The 25,762-nt window shown below is 54.7% G+C and overlaps 6 protein-coding genes across 6 annotated transcripts; 3 read left to right on the forward strand and 3 right to left on the reverse strand.

The window, feature by feature from the left end:
• Positions 1-1,409: 1,409 nt before the first annotated feature.
• J4E86_006213 (uncharacterized protein) lies at positions 1,410-5,313 on the forward strand (the record flags this gene model as incomplete). Its single annotated transcript, XM_051446744.1, has 2 exons — positions 1,410-4,243; positions 4,293-5,313. The coding sequence occupies 2 exons, from the start codon at positions 1,410-1,412 to the stop codon at positions 5,311-5,313; spliced, it is 3,855 nt and encodes a 1,284-aa protein (XP_051302319.1).
• A 1,211-nt stretch (positions 5,314-6,524) lies between these two features.
• Positions 6,525-7,322, reverse strand: J4E86_006214 (uncharacterized protein; the record flags this gene model as incomplete). The annotated part of the gene is made up of 1 exon (XM_051446745.1): positions 6,525-7,322. One exon carries the CDS (start codon positions 7,320-7,322, stop codon positions 6,525-6,527), a length of 798 nt encoding a protein of 265 aa, XP_051302320.1.
• Positions 7,323-7,652: 330 nt separating this feature from the next.
• On the forward strand, positions 7,653-9,345 carry J4E86_006215 (uncharacterized protein; the record flags this gene model as incomplete). Its single annotated transcript, XM_051446746.1, has 3 exons — positions 7,653-7,732; positions 7,877-8,574; positions 8,624-9,345. 3 exons carry the CDS (start codon positions 7,653-7,655, stop codon positions 9,343-9,345), a joined length of 1,500 nt encoding a protein of 499 aa, XP_051302321.1.
• Positions 9,346-9,753: 408 nt separating this feature from the next.
• Positions 9,754-12,831, reverse strand: J4E86_006216 (uncharacterized protein; the record flags this gene model as incomplete). The annotated part of the gene is made up of 2 exons (XM_051446747.1): positions 9,754-12,750; positions 12,796-12,831. 2 exons carry the CDS (start codon positions 12,829-12,831, stop codon positions 9,754-9,756), a joined length of 3,033 nt encoding a protein of 1,010 aa, XP_051302322.1.
• A 1,714-nt stretch (positions 12,832-14,545) lies between these two features.
• On the forward strand, positions 14,546-15,568 carry J4E86_006217 (uncharacterized protein; the record flags this gene model as incomplete). Its single annotated transcript, XM_051446748.1, has 2 exons — positions 14,546-15,378; positions 15,427-15,568. 2 exons carry the CDS (start codon positions 14,546-14,548, stop codon positions 15,566-15,568), a joined length of 975 nt encoding a protein of 324 aa, XP_051302323.1.
• Positions 15,569-15,869: 301 nt separating this feature from the next.
• Positions 15,870-22,307, reverse strand: J4E86_006218 (uncharacterized protein; the record flags this gene model as incomplete). The annotated part of the gene is made up of 1 exon (XM_051446749.1): positions 15,870-22,307. The coding sequence occupies one exon, from the start codon at positions 22,305-22,307 to the stop codon at positions 15,870-15,872; it is 6,438 nt and encodes a 2,145-aa protein (XP_051302324.1).
• Positions 22,308-25,762: the final 3,455 nt, after the last annotated feature.

The raw sequence follows: 25,762 nt of genomic DNA on the forward strand, positions 1-25,762 counted from the left end.
AGCAGTCAAAGTGAAAGTGGCCCTTGCAAGATCTGCTTGGCTGGCAACGGTCTTTCTCTGGGGTACGCGTTACCGACGAAGGAACGGGTGCTATTTTTGGCGGAGCACCATGGTCCGATCGCAACAGGTAAGACGCCTGTAAAACGTCAACCTTCCCTCCTGCTATGACCACCACCTTGCATAAGTCGAAACGCGCCCGCTGTAGAGAGGACTGGCCACCAGTATGATCATCGTGAAGATGAGCTGACCAAGCGGGTGTTCTGCGGCGCAGCTGCCTGTGCGTGCCCAAGGTATCCATCGAGGCTGTGTGCCAGAGTTCATGCAAAACAACTCCTACACCCCGTGAACTTACACCTGCATCAAATTCGAAATCCAGGAGGCTAAGAACCTAGCTGCACGTCTGATTCACGCGCAGAGTCCTTTGTAAGCGACGATGATTCGGCTTCCATGAAACGTGATCAGGCCTCCATCGTGTTTACGCCAAATCGCAGCCTCAACAAAGGAGATACTCAAATTGCATGGAAGTCTGCATTCATGCTGATCGTGTGTTTTGTGGCGGAGCAAACTCCTGCAGTGGATCGGCTACTGCTTGGTCAGAGAAGAGGCATAGGGCTGACGCATTCGCACTCGTATGGACATATGATGTCGACGTGCCCAATCAGTCCGCGACACGCCGTCCCGTTGGTTTCTTGCTAACAGAGACGGACTATCATGGTTAGGACAGCGCGATCGAAATCTTGGCTAAATGGATAAACAGAACTGGTCGGGATGTGGTGGTATCGAACCAAGAAATTCATCTCTTTCGGAGCGCAACCCATGTATCTTGCTCACACAACACACGCGACGACAGTGTCATGTGGGATGGTGGAGGACCTTTTGGCCGAGAACTCAGCGAGGCTTGTGAGTGGCGGGTCACGCGGATAAAGGAAAGCGAGCTGTCTGAAATGAAGCATGTCCTGCTGGTATTCCGGTAGAAGTCGCCAACTGCGACGTTGTCTCAGACGATGCGATGTATCGTGATGTGGAGCGATCTGGTGGTGGAGAGAAAAAGGAATGGTGGCACTTAAGCCACGTTTGGCAAGCGCGAGAAGTCGCGTCGTAAGTCGCGTGTCGCGACCTCCAGAATCACGCGTAGTCCAAGCTTGCTCCAACCACGACACTTCCCCGCCATGTGCATGTGCAATTGAACGTATCCAGCCTTGCAAAATTATTACGTCTTTCGATATACATCTTCAGTACTTGCATTACGCGTTTAATACCCCTCCATTTAGGTTTTCTGGTCTACCTCGTCGACGAAGACTTCACGCGGCCTCTACCTACAACCACCATCACATATCAGAACACACGAACCGCCAGCGCCTCTTAACACCCATTTCTACGAGCCCAATCTAGGGACTTCAGCATACACCATGACATCAGCACCAACGTCCCCAACACGCGCGGCAGACGCGTCCGCGAAGCCTCGGCCAAAGCTGCTAGCAGCTCTGCGCAAAACCGTGGACTCTTCAGATAGCGAAGCCGGATCTGATAGTGACGCGTCTGCATCTGAGAATGACACAGCCCCCACAATCAGCGCAAAGCCTTCCACAACAACACGTCGGGAGCCGGAGACAACGCAGGTTGACGAGGAAGACGAGAGCGACGGAGAAGACGCATACGAACTCATGAAGAAGAGACTCGCTGCCAACAAGAGCTCATCAACAGCACAACCGGCCGCCCCGCAACAAGCACAGCAGGAGGCATCAATTATTGCTACCATTGAAAGTAGCGAAGATGAGGACGCAATGCCTGTACGAGCGAATGCCCGCAAACCAGCCACAACCCAGACGAAGACTGCAAGCCCTCGAGCATCCGCATCGCCAAGCGTACGATCACGACGATCTTCCCCAGGCCTCTTCGTGACTCCAGGTCCGTCACCGGCTAAGAAGCCATCGCGGCGATCAGCGAATGCCGGCTCAGACTCCGACGAGTCTTCGCGGCCCATCCATAGTACCGACCTGCAAGAGCGGGTACGACGCATTCGAGAGGAAAGATTAGCAAAACAGCGGGAGGAGGAAGCGCAGCAGGCACAATCTAAGAAGCTCGCACGACGGCTAGCAGATCAGGACTCTGCCAGCGAGTCGGATGGCGAGAGCGGCAGGCGGCTTACACAACAAGCGAAGCCAACCCGCAAAGCTGGCAAGAAGGCCCTGGAGGCAATGGCTCGCGACCAGCAGCGCATAAGCCGCAACATGCAGCTTACCCACCAAGCCAAGACAAAGAAGCGCTTCACGACCCAGGATCTGTTCAAGAAGTTCAACTACCAAGCGCCTAACGCCGAAGTCGTACCTCTCCCAACGCCAGAGGCCAGCTCAGCCCTTACATCGTCTGATGCAGAGGCAAACCAAATACAGGATACGCCACCGACGAGTCCCCAAAGACAAAATGCTACGGAGGAAAATGGTGCTTCCGTAGATCAACAAACATCTACCACGGCGCCCGAAAGCAACGTTCAGCCACTCGAGCCCGCGAGAGTGGACAAGGGCAAAGGGCGAGCACCCGAGTTCCAACACTTGCCGGTACATCCTTGGATGAAGCAGGCAGAGCCAGTCACTGTGCATACAGCGGCGGTGGAAACCAAAAAGACCTCCGACAATGACATGGTGGAACTTTCGGACTCGGACGATGATGCAAAGGTGGAACAGCCCAAGAGCCGATTCCCCGTCTTTGACCGATTACCCACAAAGAAGGATAACGAGGCAGGGTCATTCGTACATCTTCGTGCTCTCGCTCAGTTGACCAAGTCACCACCAAAGGGCAAGAAGGGACAGAAGATAGTGACTCGTGGTGAGATGGAATTCGCCCTAGCTCAGAAGGCTCGCCAGCAGACTGCGAAAGCCAAAGAGGAGAGAATAGCTGACTTGATCAAGCGAGGCCACAACCCTGAGACCGAAGAGGAGAGGGAGAAGCGCCAAGAGGAGATCGATGACATGGTAGCAATGCTCGAGAAGCAAAGGCAGGAGGACCTTGAGCTAGCCAAGATGGAGAGGAAGGAGGCGAAGAAAAACGGCGAGACCATCGATGACCTTCCCTCCAGCGATGATGAAGACGGCGACTATGTCGGTAGCGGCGAGGAGGACGCCAACCAAGAAGAGGACGATGATCAAGAAGAAGCCGAGGTTGTTCTATCAGGCTCAGAAGACGAGCAGATGGAAGACGACGCTGAAGACAATCCTCTCATCGACGGAATGGCTGACGAGGACGGCGAGCCAGAGCAGACAGTGCAAGCCCAGAACGTCACCGAGGATGTTGATATGGAAGACGAAGATGCCGTCGCTCCTGCCCGAAGGCAAACCATCAACCGTGCCCGCAACCGAGTTGTTGACGATGACGACGATGATGATGCAGAGGCTCCTAGGCCTGCCACACCCACTCAACCAGCAACTCAAACCGACGCAATGGCCGCCTTTGGGTTCGGCAACGCCAACACCGGCATAGGCCTCACACAAATGTTTGCAGGCACCATGGCCGAGTTGGAGTCTGACTCCCAGCCCGCTGCCGCCATCAACACCGAACAAGACTCTTTAGAGTTCCTGCGAAACCTGCCCGATACCCAACCCGCTGCAAACTTTAGCCAGGCTTCAGAGTTTGTAGTCCCCAACAGTCAGACTTTCATGTCGCCACAGAAGCAAACACAGACTGGTGACGAGTCTCAGTTCAGCATGGGGATCAGCCAAGTTGTCAGGACTTCCCCCATGTTCTCGCGGACCCAGGTCGAGGACTTTGAACCGACACAGGATGCAGGCTTCTCCTTCTCTCGGTCGCCAGCAGGCCTTGCCCCGCCACCATCAACGACCGATACCGTCATGGTGCCTATTGCTGAGTCGCCAATCAAGCAGAAGGGCAAGCTTCAGCGTGGACGACGAGAGGCCGCTGTTGAGCTTTCCGACGTTGAAGACGACTTGATCGATGCTGAAGAGGAAGAGAGCGAGGACGACATTCAGCGCCCTCCTAAGCTTAGCAAAGATGCTTTCAAGAAGTTGCAGCAAGCGGCTAAGAAGGCCAAGGCGGCCGAAGAATTTGACAAGAAGAAGAGTATGGCGAGAGAAGCCGTCATGGAACAAGCCGAGGAGTCTGAGGACGAATACGCCGGGCTTGGAGGAGCCAGTGACGATGAGGAAGGCGAGGAAGACGAAGACCTCAAGGACATGATTGACCACAACGACGTCAAGGTCAACGAGCGCCAGATTGCCGCTTTCTACGCGTAGGTTCAACTTCCACCTACTTGTTATGTCGATACTAATGCAATGCAGTGACAAGACCAAGAAAGATGACGAAAAGCACCTCGCCGAGCTCTACAAGAAGATGCAGAGGAAGGGTGGCCTTCGCAGAGGTGGCGGCGGCTATGACGGCTTTGATATGTCTGACTCTGAGGACGAGGCCGAGTTGCGCCAGCGCAAGAAGCGCGCTGCATTCCAAAAGCAGACCAACGCTTTGTTGCAGGACCAGAAGGTCAAGGCGCTCGCCGACGATGACAAGAAGAAGGCGTTCTTCAAGACACTCGCTGACTTCGACGACGAAGGCGAGTACGACTATCTCAACATGCCTGAGAAGGAGCCGGACATGAACGACTCCCAGTCACAATCGCAAGAGGATGTTCAAGGCGACGTCATCGCCGTCCCAGACTCCCAGGCCGCCTCCCAAACCCTATCAGCACCAAACAGCCCACTCAAGCGCAAGTCCCAAGATTCCCAAAAAGAGAACCGACCACCCCCACACATGCGCCGCACAACAGCATCCGAGAGCCTCGCGCGCAAGCCTCTCACCGCCGACGACGTCAGAGACTCCATCTCAGAGCTCATCGAAGACACCCGCATCGTAATCCCAGACTCGCAGCTCTCGGACGCAGAAGACGACCACGAACCCGCCTTCGTCTCCGCAGCGCGCAAACCCATCATCGACCGCCTGACCCTAAGTCGGCAATCCACAGTCGAAGAGTCTGTGAGCGCAGACACCAATTTGGCCTTCCATGCTCCATCGCGCGGGGCTGCGACACCAGGGTTCCGTGTTCCGTCGCTCATACGCCAGGCAACTAGTAATCTGTCTGTCAGTAGCGAGCGGTCTGTGGGTAGCAGTGCGCCGAAGGAGAGTGGGGTGAGGAGAGGAGGTACGGGACGGAGCAACATCCATGCTCAGGCAAGGGAAGCGGAGCGGAGGGCGTTGCTAGAGAAGAAGGAGGGGAAGAGGAAGGAGGCGTTGAGGAAGAAGGTGGAGGGTGGGAGGAAGCAGGGGATGAGGAGTGTGCTTAGTGATCTTGGTGGTGGGTTTGAGTAGGTGTTGCGGAGGTGATGTTTCCAGCATGTACGCGCGTGGTGTTGGGTGTTATGTAGTGCGCTAGATAGGTATCACTTCGCTGTAGCTTTTTCTTTATACCATGATGCAACTACTCATCTAACATTTCTAAACTTACCTCCACCGCCTATCTCTACTCTCCTCCTTCAACGCCCTTGCACGCATAACGTACCTTTAATTTCTAACTGCTTACCTCTTGCACCTCGAACTAACTAAGTTCTACTGCTTACGCACTAGCTTACATTATTATGTCAACTGTCGCCCTTAGTTTGTACTACAACATGCAAAAAAAACAGCAAAAAAACAGATCAATGGAACAGGCCCCTGCCTCCGCCAGTTCGATGATTCACTCTCTAACGTTACTCGAGCACATCCGACCAAGGGACGTCTCCCTTGGTGGGATGCCGCTCAGGTTCCATATACCCGCTAAGCGATGCTTGCAGGTATAAGGAACCCGACGCCCCGTGGGGATGAACCTCCCATCTGTATGTGTGTCACTGAGAGGGATCGAACCTCTAACCTAACCAGAGTTGGGTTGGCAGTACTTTGTGTTGTGCCGGACACTTGTTTTGATGAAATATTGTCGCAGTAAGTGCTATATATTAGGAGAGAGAGAGGGAGTCAATAGAGGTCAAAGTCAATGGGATTCATGGGGTGGTGGGAAGAGTGGGTGGCAGCGTTGTTGTGGTGATGAGAGCGTGTTGTGATGGCGAGAGCGTGTTTTGGTGGAGTGCGCAGTTGAAGTGAAGGTGAAAGCGAGAAATGGAGAAAACCGCGCAGTTGGCTGGGGGACGTGTGGGGTATGAACAACAGCATTGAAATCAAAGGATAGAAGAGAAGAGGAAAGATTGACGTGTTAAAGTGAGGAAGCTGAGTATCAAATGTTTAAGACTTTTGACTAGAGGGCGAAGAAGGTAAAGGAAGCATCGCCAACAGAAGAATGAACCTCTCAACACCCTGACCAGCATCGGCATCAAAGAAGACAAGACAAGAGACTGGCGCATGAAAGCAAAGGAGTTGAGCAGAAGACATGTGAGAGTTTTGACTAGAGGGCGAAGATTGTAAAGGAAACATCGCCAACAGAAGAATCAACCCCTCACCGCCCCTCACCTGAAGGAAGAAGGTAAACGCAATATAAGGTATGCGTGTCTAATGTTACAGTATATACAAGATCGTCTCAGTCATACATCACACTACACACGTTCACTCACCCAGATGGCGCCTCTACACCCTCCTCTTATGACTTCATTCAGCAGATCATATGGCTTCGCGCTCTTGGCATCATTCTCCACCGCATGGTCCAGGTGCTCTAGCTCTTCATCTCTAATCCGCCGCAACTCAACCACCAACTTGTCCAGCTCGGGTCCCAGGCTCTCACCCCGCTGCTCGCACTTCTTCGCCCAGTCTAGCAGCACACGCACCTGCTCATTGTAGTGGTTACCGATCTCCGTCTCAACAGCCTCTGTGCATGCCATGGCGGCCTCGCGGCCCATGACAGCGGTGGACCACCCGAGCATGCTGGCCGCGGCGGTCCATATGGGAGTCATGGCGGTGGGTCGTATGCGGTGCTTGGAAATGATCTCGTTGAAGAACTTGTAGTGGCCAGCTTCTTGGTCGTACATGTGTTTCATGAGCGGTCGCAAGTGCGGGTGTGACCGTGTGAGGACGGGTGATTGGGCAGCGTAGATGAGGATGGCGGCGAGTTCACCCGTCTGGTTCACACGCAGCGCGGAAGAGAGGAACTCCTGCTGCTGCTGCGAAAGCGGCCGTATTGGTTTGCCATCTTTCTGGGTTTGCAGTGAAGGCGGTGATTGCGCGGAGTCGGGCTGCGAAGGCGGGGGTTGCGGTGCGGAGGCGGTGCTGGCCAGGCGTGACGTTTGGCGTGGTGCGCATGTGGTACTGGGGGCAAGAAAGTCGAGCACAGGGTATTGGAGGCTGCGACGGGCCACATTGCGCGATAATGCCCGCGGTAAGAGCAAGACGGGAGACATGTTCCAGGCCGGGCTACTGTGCAACACAGGCAATACGGGTGAACAGGTGAAGGGGGGAAGCTATTGTTCTCGAATCCAGTGAGTCGGACAATAGGCGGGTGAGGTATGATGCGCTCAAGGCACGCTAACACGACCCACTTTTCAACGCGGCATGGCCTGAGCTCAACGAGCGTTTCCCCGACCTTTGGACTTCCCACGTTCTTCTTTCATCCTCTTCCCCCCTAATCACGCCCAAATTCACTCACGGCACCCTCTGCGACACCGGGCCCGTCTCCAACGCGCCTCCACGATCCAGAAATCACCGCGAAATCCTCGCCAATCCCACTCAACATGTCGGCCGATGATATCGACGACGAGCTCTTCGCCCTCGCTGGCGGTGACGAAGATGCAGACGTCGAAGAAGGCGAGGCGTGAGTACCATCTCTCACCTATCATTCTCCTCCTCTGCCTCTGCCTCGCTACTTTCCCTCGCTCCTCTCCTCTCCGTTCCGCTCCGCTCTATTCTCCACCGACCGCTCAACCCCCTGCCGCAACATGGCGCTGACTCCACGTAGCTCGTCGCCCGCAGCCTCGTCGCCAAACTCGTTGGGTTCCGACGCCATGGACGAGTCGGATTCAGATCGCGACGATGACGTACCAGAGCGCTCCGCAGACGTCCCCTACCCCCTAGAGGGCAAGTACATCGACGAATCAGACAAGCGCCGCATCCTGGGCCTATCGCAGCTGGAGCGGGAAGAGATCCTCGGTCAGCGTGCCGAAGAGATGAGCAGCGCCAACTTCAAGGCCGAGCTCGCCAGGCGCGCCGCGAACGTCCAGAACGACAGGAAGCGCAAGGCTGATTCCGAAGACGCCGACGAGCGCAGGAGCACTCGCCCCAAGGTACAACCGCGGAAGAACGAGAAGCTCGAGGCATACAAGCGTGAGCGAGAGCAGCGCGGTCAGCAACGACAGCGCAACGACGACCGACGCAGTGGCCGCAGGCGGTCCAGCTCGGGAGATCGTGACGGTGGCTCAGATGTCGACGCTGATGGTGAGAGCGACGTGGAGTGGGACGACCGAGCACCAGAGAAGGCCCGCGAAGAGTTGCCTGCCACCCTCCGCGATTTCGAGTCGGTGCGTGTTGGTCGCGGGTTCTTCTCAGAAGTCTGCTTCCACCCAGGCTTTGAGGAGGCCTTGACTGGCGCATTCGGACGTGTGGGCGTCGGTCAGGACTCACAACGGCGGACACTGTACAAGATGGCGCAAATCAAGGGTATGCACGACACCAGCTGCATCGCAGACTATGCTAACATGTTATCCAGGCTTCTCAGCTGGCAAACCATACGTTTTTGACGGCAAGGACGGTAAGCGCGTCGCGACCGATCAATACGTTATTGCGCAACACGGCTCCGTGAAGAAGGACTACCAGTTCCAATTCATGTCCAACCAACGCTTCACCGAGAACGACCTCGACACCTACCGGCAATCCCTCATAGAGACCAACGCCAAGGTCCCCACACAGTCCTTCCTCCAGCGCAAATACGACGACCTCAAGGCGCTCCAAAACCACCACTGGACCGACGCCGACATCAGCGCGCGCATCGCCAAGTCCAAGAAGTACGCCCACCTCCTCAACCGCCCCAACGCCGACGCCCAACCCAAGATCGCAACCCAATCAGAAACAGCCGCCGCCCGCATCGCCGAACTGAACCGCAAGAACCGCATCCAGGAAGCCGAGCGCGTGCGCAAAGCGCAGTTCGACCAACAACGCCAGAAGAAGATGGAGCAGAAGAAGGAACTTGCTAGGCGCAAGGCCGAAGAAGAAGCTCGCAAAGCGCAGGAGGAAGAGGCGCTCAAGAAGAGTAATAATCTGGACGTCGATGCGCTGTTCGATGGCGATGGTTCCAGCAGAGCTAGCACGCCCAACCCGCAGCAGCCGCAGAAGAAGAAGACGGAGCGGAAAGGTCTGCCCACGTTTAGGAAGCCGAAGATGGATGACGATATCATTGCTAGTATGGATATCGGCATGGATATTGAGATTTGAACGGCCTGCTAAACGTAGGGTCAGTTTTGGTCGGGTGCTAGTGTTGGGCTTTGGCTTGCCTTCTTCTTCTCCAGCTTGACCTTTCTGTTATAGACGAAGACACCAAAAGCTTGCACGTTTTGGTTCTTAGCATTGCGTGGTGTTTGAGGTTGCCGGCTGCCTCTGAGACCCATGGGTGAATGAGTGTCTTGGGTATTATGGTGTTTCGTGCCAGTATTTGGTATACATTCTCGAATTAGTATTATATACCAAAGACCTTTATTTTCGAGATCAACTCGTACACTTCATGTCATACCAATAAGACTACGTCACATCAAGTCGAACCCTAACTCGAATGCAGAAGACCTTGTAGATTCCACAATACTCTCCCTACAACCACTTCCCCAGTATCTACGTCTACGTCTACGTCTACGTCTCAAAAACCTGTTCCACATCCCCAAAATCGCCCCGTTCCCTACAATCCCAATACCCGTCCTTCCCACCCTTGAGCCTCCAAACCTCCTCGTCACCCAACGCCGCCGCCTCCACAGGCCCCACTTTGGTAAACCACTTCGGCTGCCACTCCTGGCCATGTTCTTCCAACACACGCCTGCGACTCCGCTGACGCTCTTCCAGCTTCGCCTTCAGCGCCTCCGCCTTATCCACATCCCCGTCTTCCAAGGCCCGCTGATCAGGTCGCAAACGGGAATCAGTGGGCGCCATGCGGTTTTCCTCGATGGACGTGACTTGATTGAGTGCAGCAGCGAAAGTAGTAAGACCGTAGTGTTTCTCTGCTTTGTCAACCAGATCGCCTGTTTTCCAGATTGTTTTCCCGGTGGGTTGGCCCGCGGAAGTGAGTTGGAGGTCTGATGTCCATTTTCCTGTTAGACCCATTGGTAGAACGGAACCTGAAGCGTCGAAGACCTGGACGGAGACTTCTTCTGAGCGGCCGGCGAACATACCACCCGCTTTGAATGTGCATACGGCTTTTGCGCCGGTAGTTTCAGAGATGATGGTCATGGTGCCGGAGGGTTCTAGGTACTTCTCACCCGCGATGACGTTGCGCAGGTAGGATGTGGCGAGCGTCCAGGAGTAGTGTTCGCCTGAGGCGTGGAGGAAGATGCGGACGCGGCCTTCGGTGTTGATTTCGGCGCTCTTACCCCAGAACTTTTGCATGGGCGTGGGGGATTGTACAAAGGTCCATTCGTTGGCTTCGGCTTGGCAGGCCATGCGGACGGGGCGGTGGACGACCTTTTCCGCAAAGAAGCGGAAGCCTTTGTCTTCGCGGACGAGTTCGTAGGTTTCGCCTAACATGGGGTTGAAGGGCTTGCGGATAGCGCGGTCTTTGACGCGGGCGTTGCTGAAGGCGGAGATGGCGAAGGCGGCCATGTAGGCGAGGCGCTCGCCGTTATCTGGGGTTGCGGTTACTGCGGCGTCGAGCAGCTCGCTGTATTCTAGTTGCTCTGCCAGTCTTTGCAGCGCGGATGTGGGCTCGTTGGCTGATACCGGCATGGCGATTGTTGACAAGTCTTTGCCGACATTCTTTCTGAAGAATGCGATGAGACTTGGAGGCTGAACCTTCGGAGCTGGAACTGTGCCCCGACGTTTCACAGGGTCTAGTGGCAGAGGTGTAAGCGACTTGGGACGTGTAGGGAAGAGTGCTGGAGTGGTTTCCCGCGACATGCGAGGTCGGTCCAGCATTCCCACACTGCCATTCTCTGAGGAAGACTCCGACTCGCCATCTGAGTCAGCATCTGGTGATTGCTCACGTTCGCGGCTATCCTCTTGGCTGTCACGTCGGATAGTCAGAAGCTGGGACTTGCTCGCATCGCCATCTGGAGCGTCAAAGAACTCATCTACAGACTCAGCTACTGAGTCAAAGCTGTGCCGTGATCCTACAGCAGAGAGAGGTGCGGCCGGGGGCATCCGTCTTTGTTTGCTCTTGCTAATAAGATCAGCAAAGTCCCTGACAACAGAGTCTAGGTCTCGGAGTAGAGCCATGCAGTTGTCGTGAACGCTCTCCTCATGTGGAATGCTTGCGGAGCTCATCATGGTGCTCGCGCGTCCATTGCGTTTGGGTACGGCAAGGGTGCCATTACCTGCCGCATTGGAGGCACCAGGAGGGACGGCTCCAGGCGACGCAGCTCCTACTTGCGCTGACACACTCCTCTTGAAAATGCCGGCGGACGGACTCTGGGTGCCAGAACTGCTCGGCTTGCGCTTCCAGAAAGCCATCTTCTCAGGGGCCTTTTGTTCAGGGAAGTAGTCACCCGCCTCGTCGTTGGAGGGCGTTGGTGACAGACTATCACCCATGTTTCTGACGCTCATGGCCGATGATGCGTTGTACTTCGGATCGGTATCTTGTGCTAACCTCCGTACTGCGTCTCGCGTTCCAGAGACTCTGCCCACCAAGGCCTCGACTCTTGCCCATTCGTTCTCTTCGGCAGAGTTCAAGACGTGCGGGAGACTCTGGTATGGGCTGTCCTTGATTTGCAGGGTTGGTGAAGCGACTGCCCCTCTATCCGAAGCGGTTCTTGAGGCGCGATCGAGCGCGTTCTTCCACATCTGAAAGTCCTTCTCATTGTTTGCTCGCAGCTGCCAGATCTCGGCGCCAGAATCGACGGATATCTCGCGTGTCTCCTCGTTCGCGCCCACAGCCGCCAGTGACAAAGGTATGGCTCCTCGCAGTGCAGATGAGTGGTCGTTCCGGTAGTAGGAGAGCGTTGAGGACGTGAAGTCCAAGGAGAAGAATCTCCTGGCATAGCCCTGGTTTCTCTTTCTCCTCTTCTTCTGCAGCACTCCTGTCAGGAATGAGGAGCCGGAAAGACTCCCCTGTTTCTGCCCGTATTGTGATTTCGGTCGCTCGGCATAGGCTTGCGGTAGGGATTCTGAGGATTCGATGGGGCCCATGGAGGGGCTCGATTTCGGGAGGCTCGTGGTGCTCGCGCCTGCCATGGCCTGCGCGTAGTGCATGTGATGACCAGACTTGGGCGCCGCGTTGGTCGGATATGTCATGAGGACGAAGGTGGCAGTTTTTGACACGGTCTTGGAGAAGGTGTTGTCAAAGACCAGTCCGTACATGCCACCCTCGCCTGGTGGCACGTCGTATGTGCCCATGGATACCAAATCAGCCTCGCATTTCCCATGCCAGTGCACTTGCCGCAGCCCAATAGCCGCCAGCTTATCTAAAACGACTGTTCTGTCATTCCGCGACGTCGAAGCTCCGCGTCCGCGTGTTGTAGGTGGCTCGAGGGTAGGCGTGCCGGGCCCGGATTCGACGAGCGCAGAGGTGGGCAGCTGGGGAGTTGCGCCGGTAGCTGTTCCGGGGTGCTTGAAGATGCCGAAGTTGAGCGACTTCTTATGGGGTTGGACGCTCCAGGAGATGGTGTGGCCTGACGAGACATTGACCCATCTTACAAGGTACGACTGCCTTCAGTCAGCGAGGAAGCGCGACGTAGACGCTGTACATACCTTGCTATGCACCTCGATGTTCTCCATTCCCGCCATGGCTAGATTCTGCTACTATAACTCTCTTTGCTATGCGTTAAGGTGGTCGTGGTTGTGAACCTTGGTACAAATACGCGGGGTGCAGGCGTGTAGCGCAAGCGTGTATAAATGTCTGGCGGTGGAGCGAATGCAGGGATCGACGGTGACGATGGTGACGATGTTTCCTAGCAGCCGGGCATTTCGGAAGTCGGATTGCTAAGGGTCGGGCGGGTGTTCGGTGCCTTGTCAGCTTTTACGGGCGCGCTGGTGACGATGTTGTCGACTCGGAATGCGGATTGCTGCGAAGCCGAATGGTAGAGCGCCGATCTGGGGGTAATTTGACCCTTTTCTGGCTCCAGAGTGTTCGAGAGTACTAAGGAGAACTACCACGTTGCTTCTTTGTAACAGCTATGCAAAAAAAGGTAGCGCAACGGGCAGACGATGTTCCAATGCTTGGATGACATGTGTCGACGCGGGCGGTCTACGCGGGCGGCTGGTAGCCAGGGTCTTCAGCCTTACCAAGCCATCTTTTCCTCAGCCACGCCTTTTCCACCCATAGCTACTCGACTGACCGGCTTTCTAGCCACACACTTTGCGATAATTACCCGTCTTTCTTCCATCCTGTTTCGCATGCGACGCAGCATGGGAAAGCAGGTGTTCGCTGCCCGCACGCCCTCTGACGCATTCCTCATGTGCATCCTGCTTCGGCCGATGGATGTTTTCCTGCTTTCCGACTCCCGCCATCCCGTTCCATCCGACTGATATCATACCTGACTACGGCCGAATGCTTCCTGCCTTCTAGATCTCCTTACAGAGGTCCGCTGGCTGCCGGTACGAAATACGCCGGTCGCATTGCTATACGTGTGTATACGAGCGCTGAACGAGTACCCGTGACGCGCCCCACCCTCATAGCCGACCCTCAGAGCCAGTTCTCTGGCAAATGCAACTACACCGCCAGGCGCTTCTTGATACAGTATCTTCCCTTTTCGCTTCTCTCCCAGAAACACTTTCACTCAGTCTTTGCTTCATCCCAATATTGTTGTCGTTCTGAGATGGTGGGACTGCACCCACTCCCTTCACGCGGACGGGACCTTGGAGACGCACACCACAACGCGTTTACATATCCCAGGAGGACACATCAATTCGCATACTCTCTCATCTGAGCTTGAACATTCGGGAGTCATGAAGACCGCGCCATGGCATTGTTGCCTGCATCTCACAACGTCTACCGCACTGACCTCGCGCCAGAAGTTTCTACCAGCCACCCTGTGTCAGTGTAAGCACAGGTACAAACATCGCACGTGTTTCATATCCATTCAGATCAGTAATCCGGAGTACAACTCCAATATCGCGCGTCGACGATGATGCTCACCGACCCACTATACCCGTTACAACACGGAGCGTCACCCTCTTCGGACCCTGTTCCGGACAAGCATTTCTACGCGCACTACTCACGCGCAAGCCTTTAGTGCATCACATACGTCCTTCTAGAATTATTCCGCGAGCGATTCAGTGTAGCATGCGCTCTAGTTGCAATATGTGGGGTGTTCGCATACGTCAAGTAATCTCGAGCAATTTACCTCGTTCGCACCTGTCGATCGTCTGGTCCGGGGACCCGGATTAGTTGGGTACTGGCATCATTCTGTCCTTATTATACTCACCATGCCGTGCTCTCTTCAATGTCTACCTCCTAGCTACCTTCATTCTGTCTGAACCGCAGTAAACGGACAACACAATGGTCAAGTCAATTACCCTCGCGCTATCCCTAGCAACTACCACCCTCGCAGCTCCATACACAAACAGTTCATCATGGTCAGGCTGGAAAAATGTCAAACAACTCTTCGTCTTCGGCGATTCCTACACACAAACCGGCTTCGACGTAAACGGAACACAGCCCAGCCCCTCAAACCTGTTCGGTAACCCGGCGTACCCCGGCTACACGTCCTCCAACGGTCCCAACTGGGTCGGCTTTCTCTCTACAACCTACAATGCCAGCGACCTACTCACCTACAATATGGCCTACGGTGGCGCTACTGTTGACTCCGACCTCGTGACACCATACGCTCCCACAGTCATTAGCATGAAAAACCAGGTCCGCACCGAGTTCCTGCCTACCTATGGTTCGCACGCTGCGACTGCACCTTGGACGTCATCCTCCTCACTTTTCGCCTTCTTCATCGGCATCAACGATGTTGGAAACAGCTGGTGGCTCAACAACGCCACGCTCTACGACACCATCTTCTCCGTCTACGCCGATCTTCTCAACGACGTGTATGAGACTGGGGCGCGCAATTTCTTGTTCCTGAGCGTGCCGCCTGTCAATCTTGCGCCGTTGACGCTGAACCAAGATGATGGCGGTTATGCGGTGGAGAACGAAGGGAAGGTCATCCTAGATTGGAATAAGAGGCTTGGAGAGATGGTCGATGCATTCCAGGCGAATCATACGGGGACGAAGGTGTTTGTGCATGATACGTGGGGCTTGTTCAGTAAGGTTATTGAGGACCCCGCGAGCTATGAGCAAACGGCTGGATTGAAGAATGTCACGGGCTACTGTGCAGCGTATATGAAGTAAGTCCTGGATCGAGATGAGAGCGTGCATTGCTAACAGATTACTAGTGGGACGCCGGACTGGTACACCAAGGATGCTTCGTGCGAGTACCCAGTTAACGAGTACCTGTGGCTCAACGAGCTACATCCCACCTTCCCTATTCACAACGCCACGGCGGCTTCGATTGCGGAATTATTAAGCAAAAAGTAGAGGAGGCAAAGAAGGGAAGTCAGAAGATAGGGTAACCTTGGAGTATCACAGTATAAAGGTAAGCGTCACAGCACCAATGGAAAAGATGTTAAGAAGGACGTTCGATTCAGAACCGCCGTGAAACTATTATTACCAACTAACTAACTGACACAAAGAAAGAAAAGTGTGAACTTTTGTAAAACACGATCAAAACCTGTTGATCGAAACAAGCAAGACTTCTTCCATCTCTAACTCAATGACTCAAGGAAATGTGTGAGCAACGATCCAAACGCGCTAATCGAAACAGATCAAATCCAACCTCTTAGTAGTCAATGTGGGTCTTGAGCGGAGCAACAACACCATTACCAACCATAGCACCATGCTGTCCCTGACCATGTCCATGGCCAACAGAAACCAGCTCCTCACTGCCAAGGCTCCAGTCGGCAATACCGCGGAAGCCACCCTCCTGGCTCTCCGCCTTGCCAGCACCAAAGGTCTTCGCATCCCACTTCTCGGTGCCCTCAACACCCTTCCACTTAGCCTCTGCGCCGAACAAGCGGAAAAGCTGAGCATTGAGGTGTTCGTACTCGCTGTAGCTCTTGGGCCAGCCGCCGTAGCGCTGGTACGCCAGCTTAAGCAGGTGCAAGTGCTTGAGCGCAGTTGCTGACTTGTCGAGGGTGTTTGAGTCGACAGCCGCGGGACGAGGTGAGTTGGGTGAGTTCTGGACGTTGACGCCTTCGCGAGCGAGGAGCTCGGCGGTGGTGTCGTCTTCGTCGTCCGAGTCGTTGGAGGCGGAGGTTTGGTCGTTGACGAGGACGCGGAGGATGTCTTCGTGCACGCTGATGGCCTTCTTGAAGTAGTCGGCTGCGAGGCTGGCAGTCTTCTCGCCCTTGGCGGCTTGGGCCTGGTAGGCGTGGCCGGTGGAGGTGTAGAGCTGCGCGAGGAGCTCGTACGTCTCGATGGTGACAGGGGCGCGGGGACCGTGGGCACGGCGCATGTTGTAGGCGATGTCTTCGGCGAGGCGGATGGCCTTGACTTGGTGGTTCGCCAGGTAGCGGGCGCAGATGAGGCGACGACCGAGGTTGAGCAGGACTTCGGAGGGCCATGAGCGCTGGGCGTCGCGGGTTTGCCAGAGAGTGGTGAGGAGCCACTCGAGGGTCTCGTAGTCTTCCTGTTGGCCGAGAAGAGCGGACAGGTGGGACAACTCGTAGAGCTGGACTTGAGCGAAGTTGATCTCGAGCTTCTTGCAAATCTCGAAGATCTGCTTGACGATGCGGTTGGAGAGGTCCAGCATCTTCTTGCGGAGAGTGGCGTCGGGACACTTCTCACCGTCACGGCCAACGAGCAGGGAGGCGAGCTTGAAGCCCATGCTGATGGCACGAGGACCATTGTAACCGTCGTTCTTGCGGGCGAAGAGGAAGCCGAGGTTGGCAATGTCGTATGCCTCATGGAACTTCTTCGCCTTGGTGAGCTTGGCGACGCTGTCATTGCTGGAGAGAATGACGGCGCGGTTGAAGTTCTTGTTGCGTCCGTGGCCGAGATGGTCAAGGATGCCAATGATGAAGATGCGTGGCGACTCCTTACTGAAGTCCTTCAGGTCCTGGGCGTCACGCTTGACGAAGAGACCAACGGCCTGCTCCTCGACTACCGTGATCATGTCTTGCTGATCGTTGCGGCGCAAGAAGTAGCGGAGAGGAGCGGCAGCGAGCAGGATGTTGGTGAGGCTCTCGTTGTTGTCCAGAGTCGAGTGGAACTGCACCCAGTAGATGTACTCCATGGTTAGATCAGCGTAGATCTCCGAGAAGCCAATGCTGAGATCCCTACGCAAGTTGTACTGGAGGGATGCCAGGAAGGCGATGGCGGTACGGCTGCTCTTGGTCAGGTCGAACGACCACTTGGAAGCGTTGCGAGCATCCTTGGCGCAGATCTGACGGTGAAGCTCTTGCACCATGGCGTGAGCAGTGCTGGTCTGCTCGATGGCCTGGAAGGTGGCGGCAATGGACTTGGCCGATTCGATCTGCTTCTGCGAAGAAGTCTCCTTCGACACAATCTCGGAAACAGCCTTGGAGATCTGCTTGACAGCAAGATCTGACTTCTGCTGGCGCGAGTACAAAGACGCCAGCTCCCTCAAGCTAGTGAGCGAGGACTCGTGGCTGTAGCCGTTCTCGCGTGTAGATTGCTGGAACTGCGACTCAGACATGCTCAGAGCACGCTGGACAGTCTCAGCCTTCATGTTGCTGGAGAGCGAAGAGTGCATCTGCTTGACGTAGAGAGATGACAAAGCTTGGTTGATCTCTGTGGTGCTGGTGGTGGTCGTCACCTGCTTGCCTGACTGTTGCACCGCCTCGTACAAAGCGATAGCCTCGGACATGTGCGCCTCACTGCTCTGGGCAACCTGAGCAAGTGCGAGAGTTGCGCTGATAGCAGTGGTCGACTCAGCACCGAAGACGGCAATGGCAGTCTCACGGTACTCCTTGGTAACCTTGTAGAGCTCAGACCAGTTGGCCTTGGTCTCCTCCAGGCACTGGTAGTATCGCTCGTACAGTGTCTCGACGAACTTGACGTCGGTGAAGACCTTGTGCTGCTTGGTTTGACGGACGAAGGTGTTCCACAGGACTCCGTAGAAGGTAACTGCCTCTGCGTACCTACGGTCTTCCCAATAAGTGACAGTGACTACCAGCATAGCGTCAAGTGCGTCCTTGTGGCAGACATCAGAGTCCTTGTTGAGAGCGGTGATGATCTGCAGGTAGTAGTCGAGCCAGTAGCCGTGGTTGCGGGGGTGGCTGCGGCATCTCTGGGCCAAGATGTACAAGGTCTGGATGGTGAGCTCGTGGGTGTGACCAAGACGTGCGCGGTACACAACCAAGATCTCCTGGTACGTGCTGATAGCCTTGTCGGCGTAGCCGTGCTTGTCGTAGAAGTTGATCAACAGGTTCTTCGATCTCTCGAAGGTGGCTTTGTCGACCTTCTCGGTGACCAAGACCGCGCGGAAGAAGCGGTTGTACACATCATCAACCTTGTCAAGCTGGCGGGTCTGCAAGTAGCACTCGGCGAGGCGTTCGACAAGCTCGATAGACTCTTGAGTGAACACAGTCGCCATTGTGACGTCGTGGATGGAGTTGGCAAGGAATGAAGACCAAGTGCGCTGCAGAGTCGCGTGAATGACGTTGATGGCAGCGGTGTAGTTCTTCTTTGCCATGTGTTGAGTGACAAGCTGCCTGGCTAGCGACATGGTGCTTGCCTCAATAGTCTTAGAGCTTGCGATGGTCGAGAAGAACACATCTTGGTAGACAGATTCCGATACAGTCGTCGTAGTGGTAGTTCCAGTGCTGTTCAGGCTGTGCTGGACGAGCTCCTTCGAAGTCTCAGACAGTTGCTGGCTGACCTCGCGAGACTCACTGCTCTCCTGAGAGCTCATGTTCTTGTGGTAAGAATGGGCGAACTTGAAGATCGAGAGAGCTTGCGAGTGGGCGTTCATGCTTCGCATCTCCTTGCCGACCGTCAAGAGGCGCGAGACGATGCTGTTTGCGAAAGATAACTGGTGCGACTCGTACTGTTGCCAGACTGAAGACAAAATGGCGGTAGACTCGCTGGTACGCTTCTGGTTCTTCAAGAACTGGGCATAAGAGGTGGCGATCTCAATGTTCTTCTCATGCCATTCCACAGATTGGACGGTGCGGCACTTGGAGGAGACTTCCATCCAAAGCTCGACGTACATCCTTTCAGCCTCCGCGAACTTCTTCATAGAGAGAAGCTTCTGGATCTGGATCAACTGAGCGTTGATAGTGGAGATGGTGAGGGCTTCAATGGCCTCCTCTTCCTCGTGGTCATAATCCAAAGTGAAGTCGTCGTAGATCTCGATCTCGCGATCGCCGGTATCCTTTCCAAGAGTGACCTTGAGGTGGTCATTGATGTCATGGGCCTGGTGCGAGTCCCTGCCGTAGAGCTGGATGGTTGCATCCTGGATGAGACGGTAGATCTCGATAGACTTATCCTCTTCGTTGATATGGGCGTAGAGCTGAGCGAGGAGCTTGCGGGTCTCAATGACTAGCTCAGAGGTGCTTCCGTACTGACGCTCATAAGTCGTGATCAGCACCTTGAGGATCTCCTCACGATGAGTCATGATCTCAGTCCTCGTGGTGGTAGTCTGGGTCTCAGTGATCTTCAAGAACTGACTAGCACACTCCAGAGTCAATGGATGCATGTCAGACAAGACCTTTCGGCTGACGAAGGTGCACAAGTAGAGGTACTTGGTTGCTTCCGGGATGTTGGAGATGAGCAAATAGCTCGTCGCGATGGACAGGTACGTCTGGAGAAGACCAGGGTGGTTTTCTGGCAGGGTGCTCTTGCGGAGAACGACCACAAGCTTTTGCAGATCCAAAGCCTCGGGGATGGGGAGTTGAGTGTCCCAGCAGTAAGATTCCAAGATGGGGAACATGGTGCTCTGGGGGAACACCTTCTGAAGCTCGGCAGTAGGCTTGAACTCGCCAGTAGACTTGGGAGCCAATGGAGACTGCTGAAGATGCAGAACCCAGTAGCGCACCGCGTACTCGAGGAAAGGGTGCCTTCTGAACAGCCTGTCGGGTGTGGTAGGATCGAACGTGTCGAAGGTAGGTTCGGTGTTGTGGTCCTTCAAAGTGTGCTTGGTGTAAGCAAGAACCCTAAGAAGCATGTCGGTCTCACTGTCCTTCAGAGGAATAGGGATCTTTCCGTTGGCGGAGAAGTCGTGAAGGGTGGAGTGGATCACGGGATGCTTGAAACGAACGATGCGTTGGTGCAGAGTAAACAGCGGCTCAAGAGTCCTGAAGATCTCGTTCGTGTTGACGCCCTTGTCGGATACAGTGCTGCGCTGCACGTCGACCGAGAACAAGGTATTGATCTCATCGATTGTGAGAGGTCGCTCAGCAGCCAAGACCCATGACAACAAAGTCTTTGCCTCGTTGTTGGGGTTGAGAGCGGTAAAGAGCTTGAGAGTGAGGTCCTGAACGGACGGCTTCGACGACTCAAAGCTCTCTAGAGTCTTGATCAACGCATCCGGTGACTTCTGGGTGTTTAGCAACTCGCAAGTCAAAGTGACATGGAGGAAAGATCCGTTAGCCATGGTGATGATGCGGTCCAATAGTTGCTCTTGGTCGAAAGGACGCTGACCATGGAAGTGGTGGTTGTGGATCAAAGCACGTAGGGCAACGGCGTGAAGGTCGTCTCGAACGTCCTCCTTGACGATCTGGTGCTGAACTCCCTTGGCCGAAGTTGGCATCTTCATGGAAGATGACAATGTGATGAGTCTGACTCCGTGGCCTTGTTGAGTCACCTTAGCAAGCCTCTCAAGCAAATCAGCTGGGCTGAAACCACCCATAGCTTGAACAGAGGCGCTGTTGGAGGCTGCGATCTCATCAAGACCGTCTACAACCATAACCAACTCGTTGCTACCAGATACTGGCTGCTGGAGAGCCTCACCCAGTGCCTGCCACATGGTCTCTTCGTAGGCCTTGATATCATCGGTGCCTCGGCATCGGTTGTAGGCATTGAAAAGGGCGTGGTACACACCCATGTTACCAATGCGAAGGTTAAGCAGCTGGTACAAGAGCGACTTTACTACTGCCAAAGATGTAGCAGCAGTCGGGATGTCAGGCGACAGCGAACAGAAGAGCGTGTCGTACTGCTTCTTGTTCATGGGTCGCTGCAATCGCTCGACGATCGATCCAGCCAATGTCGTCTTTCCAGCGCCCGACTGACCGGTGACAAGGAAAACCTTGTTCTCGCTCTGGAAGAACCTGGTCATGTGCTTGTTGAACCAGAGGCAAGTAAACTCGGCTTGGTTGTCTACATATGTCTCGTGGTCTCTGGTGATGGCGGCAATGACACGGTCTTGCGAAGCCAACCAGCGGCTCAAGTGCTGAACATCGATCGCCTCACCCTCTTCGAACTCTCCGCCTTCGATCTGGGACTGCCAGATCAACTCGACGACAGTGTTCTGGCGAGTACGGAAAGCATCAATGGTCTCACCGAAGAGCTCAAAGATGTCAAGCGTTGTTCGGCCGGGAGTCATGCCCTTGACGGTCTTGTAGAACTTGATGGCCACGTCTACTACGAGAGTAATGAGGTCTGTGTACAACAAGCAGATCTGCTCGCGGATCTCTGAGCTACCTGATGTCAACAGCTCTGAGCGATGCAGAACCGACTGGAATGACATAGCGAACTTGTAGAAGACGGAGAAGGCCTTGTCAAGAGCCTCGGAGTTGTGGTGGCTCAGCTCGAGAAGGAGCTGCGCATGTCCATATCCGATGGTAGCTGCCGAGCTGCTGTCCTGAGCAAATGGCTTGACAGCTTGCTCGAATTTGTGAAGCTGCTCAGCGAAGTACAGAGCGCGGATCAAAACTTTGTCCCAGCGACTGCCCTTGTGAGGGAGAGTGGTCAGGCGTTCAGATCTGATCCATTCCAGGAAGGCAACGTAAGAGACGTTGCCGATGCTCTGGAACACACCAGCGCCCAGCTCGGCCATGCTCTTCTTCCGGAGAGAGGCTGCCGAGTCCTGGACCATGGATGTTTGGTACTGGTTGCCGTTTCCTCGCTTCAAGTTGTTGAACGACGACTTCATCATGCTGAAGTTTCCGCTGGTAGCGCGAGAAGAGGTGAATGATGGGAGACGGCCCTTTGTGCGAAAGAGGGCTTGAGGTGACTGTGGAGGAGAGAACACCGCAGATGAACCGTTCGCGCCGTTCGTCTGTTGCCTAGAAGAGGTGGGTCTGGGGGATTGCATGATGGGCGATGAAGGTTGTGGAGATTTGATGGTAACCACGGACTCAGATGAGATGTTGGAGCTCACTGAGAAACGGATGGGGGATGGTGAAGGAGGACTGTCTGGTTGCGGAGACAAGTCAAAAATTAGCTCCGTGTTACGGCGAGCTGGTGTAGGTGTTGTAGGAGCAACACGAGATGATGCAGGCGAGACCGAAGGTATTGACTCTGTGAGTGGTAAGGTGTTCCTTATCACTGGACTGGGTCGTACAGTAGGTTCTGGCGATGGTTGGGGATCAATTCCAGGTACTGCCGAAGTGGAGTAGCTGATTTGTGCCGGAGAGGGTCGACCTTTGGTGACTGGTAGTGACGGCGGCGAAGATGAATACTTCGTGGACGGAGGAGACGAGGTTACGTCGGTCTCGATAGATGCGATGGAGGCTGAGCGTCTATTAAGATCTTGAGAATCTACGGATGCCTGGGAGGAGCGCTTCTTTTTATGTCTCTCTAGGAAGCTGGATCAGTATGAGGATATGTTGAGGATGAGAGGCCGACTCACTGAAAATCTGTAACATGAGTTGAGAGGAACATGAAAAATATGCCTCCAATGATACTCAGGTCGTCCCTATATATCCCAATGGCTTCAAAAGCTACGATCAGATGCGGCAGAGCTCACAGACCACGAGCGGGGCACATGTACTTTGATAGTATGGATCAACAGCTTGTCGTCATAGTCTGAGCTTGTGAGTATTCCCGATGAGTATCAACAGCTCTACGCGCATGAGCTAGTCCCTCGAACCAGGATGAGGTCTGTGGATGGCTCAAGACAGCCCTAGAGTGATAATGCAGGTCGGCGATCATGCATCCTAGCCGAGCTTGACACGTCTGGTACGTCGTTTTTGGCATGAGTGAGTGCATTGACGCGCACGCATGGTGCATGAGCTCCACCGTATGGAGTACGTGGGGAGGCTGCGCTTGCTCCGTAGTCGAATGAACCAAGGCAATGCAACTAAGGACTCAGCCGGAGTGGGGAAGCTTGAGCTATGGCGATTTGATCTGGACAAATGCCGCAGCGACTCAACACAATCGCTGCAAGGAGCAGTGCTCAGTCAATCTATGTGAAGGTTATCCAAGACCGGTCAACAGGAGTACCGTTTTGGGAGCTTTGTCATCAGCCTGGTATAGCTGAGAGGCTGCACATCGATGCCATGGCGTCCAGTAGAGTCATCTGGAGTCCTCGTAGTCGAGATTCTCCGTCCCTCAGAACCTGCTTCGATCTGCAGTCTTTCAGAGCCCATGCAAGACTGTCGGAGAAGAAGATTCCAATAGAGTGGTAACCGTACCACATCCACGACATGCATTCTGCAGGAGTGAGATATCACATGTCTCGCGTTTCATTTTCCATGATTGTTTTTGCATCACCACGCCTTGCCCGTCTCCACTCCCGTCAAACACGTTCTCTTTCCGTAGTTGACGAGGCGGCAAGCACAGGCACCGCCGTTGGGGTGCAATGTCGTTCTCAACAGCGTGGGCAAGCCACGATAGCCTGCAAGCGAGCAGCCTGTTAGCTGCTCCATGAATGGTCGGCGACCACGTCTGCCGTGGCTCTAGATGAAAGTACGGGATACCTCGCTAGTGTTGATCGAGTTTAGGAAGTAGGCGGGGTTGACCGAAGTCCTATAGTGTGGATCTCATGGCCCGCGGCGAGAGCTGAACTGTCGCAATTAGGCCAGGTGGATCTGCGGGTGGAGGAACGGTCCTCCCGCTCTTGGGCCAAGCGGCCCACTCACATCGCTGCTCGCCGACATCTGCAAGCCTCAAGATTGATCTGCTCCTAGCATCATCGATGGGCGGCCCGCTAAGGCAGAGTGCAGAGCTGATGGGAGCAGGGCAGACCCACCACTCACGTCGATCGATTGCGATGCCGGAAATCGGTGCAGGATGTGTCTGGGATCTGAGTAGAGCCATTCCCCAGCCTCGGAGAGAGGTCGTCGATGCGTCTTTGGCTTTCGGCATTTTCCTTTTAGCCTTCCCCGTCGATTTACGCTTCCACGGCAGGGCTCGCTTATCGAACCGCGACAGCATCGTTGGAATCGCTTCTCGACGACGCTCAAGACACCGGCCAGAGATTCTGATAGATGGAAGAAAGATTAGGAGAGATGGGAGAGAGCTGATTTCGCTGCTCAGATTGGCATCGGGCTCTGTATCGACGTGTCCTTCGGAATGTGTGCTTTTTGCTTGTATCCACGCTACGTCATGCGCCAGCCCGCGCCCTAGCCGCAGATCCTGGCCTCCACTCACCTCCACTTCCAAGGCTGTCTGCATCTCCAACTCTAGTTACTTTAGACGATGGCGCGTCCCACCAGCGTCCTTTTTGGCACTTTCTCACCAGCCGTATTCCTTATTGGGAGCCACGAAATTAAGATTCGGCTCGAACGCCGGGTCATCGGGCTTCCCGGCAACAGCTTCCCCCAGCACGGTACGGAAACCGTGCACGGCTAATCGTCGTCGTGTTTTGAAAGCCGGAACATTTTCCCAGCGAATTCTTTTGGTTGATTCGTCCGTGGGATCTGCAGTTTTATGTGTCCTGTAAGGCAATTGGGTTCGGAGAGCTCAGACAGCGTGTAGAGTACCCGTTGACGCCAACATAGCAGTACATGCTTTTAGCAGTAGGCGTGTCGAAAAATCTCAACAGTCACGCAATCTTAATGAAAGAGCGTCTCCACAAGCCGTGATGGGCAGCTGGCGTCATTGCCGGTCGTTCTTCAGTCACCAACAGGAGAAGATTCCATGTAAAGTGGAGGCAGTGAGCATTACCACCCAGCATGGCGCTACACTAAGCGACACTGCAGCTACCCAGATACCGGCGATGTCTTGGACTCGATATTAGCTCGCCAATATGATACATCTGGAGACTGCGACCGACAGGACCCTCGTCCGAAACGGTACGAAGGCGCAGCCATACCCCCAATCGGACGGAAGTTAGAAGAAGCATCCAAGCGTGGGAGACTGTGGTAACGTAGCATTGCACAAGCTACCACGCTGATCTGCACCACCCTCACAAGTGTCAAGTGTGCTCACGGCAAACACGCTACTTCTCGGCTACCGTGAACGGTCGAGCGACAAAAGTCTCCGGTGAGGCTTCGCCGGATCACAATACTCACGATAGTCTATTGTAACCCCCACCGGGTAATCATCAACAGCACTACGTCTGTATGACGGCATGATTGCTCCGCGAGTCGTTCGCGAGAAAGGCAATACATGGAGTGTTTGAAGCAGACATGCATGCCACGCGAACGTGACGAGCACAGTCAGTGCGAGGCGCTGGGAGCCGTGATTGACATTCTGACATGCCGGATTCCCGTGGCGCCACGGAACGCTCAGCTGAACGTCGCCTCGCTTGTAGTGATCTACTTCAAGTGGATCATTAGTCTGACTCGAAATGATCGAAGATGCAATGCAGCAAATCGCTCCACT

This window comes from Alternaria arbusti (assembly GCF_024043155.1).
Source record: "Alternaria arbusti strain BMP 1465 chromosome Unknown scaffold_7, whole genome shotgun sequence".
Classification (NCBI taxonomy): domain Eukaryota; kingdom Fungi; phylum Ascomycota; class Dothideomycetes; order Pleosporales; family Pleosporaceae; genus Alternaria; species Alternaria arbusti.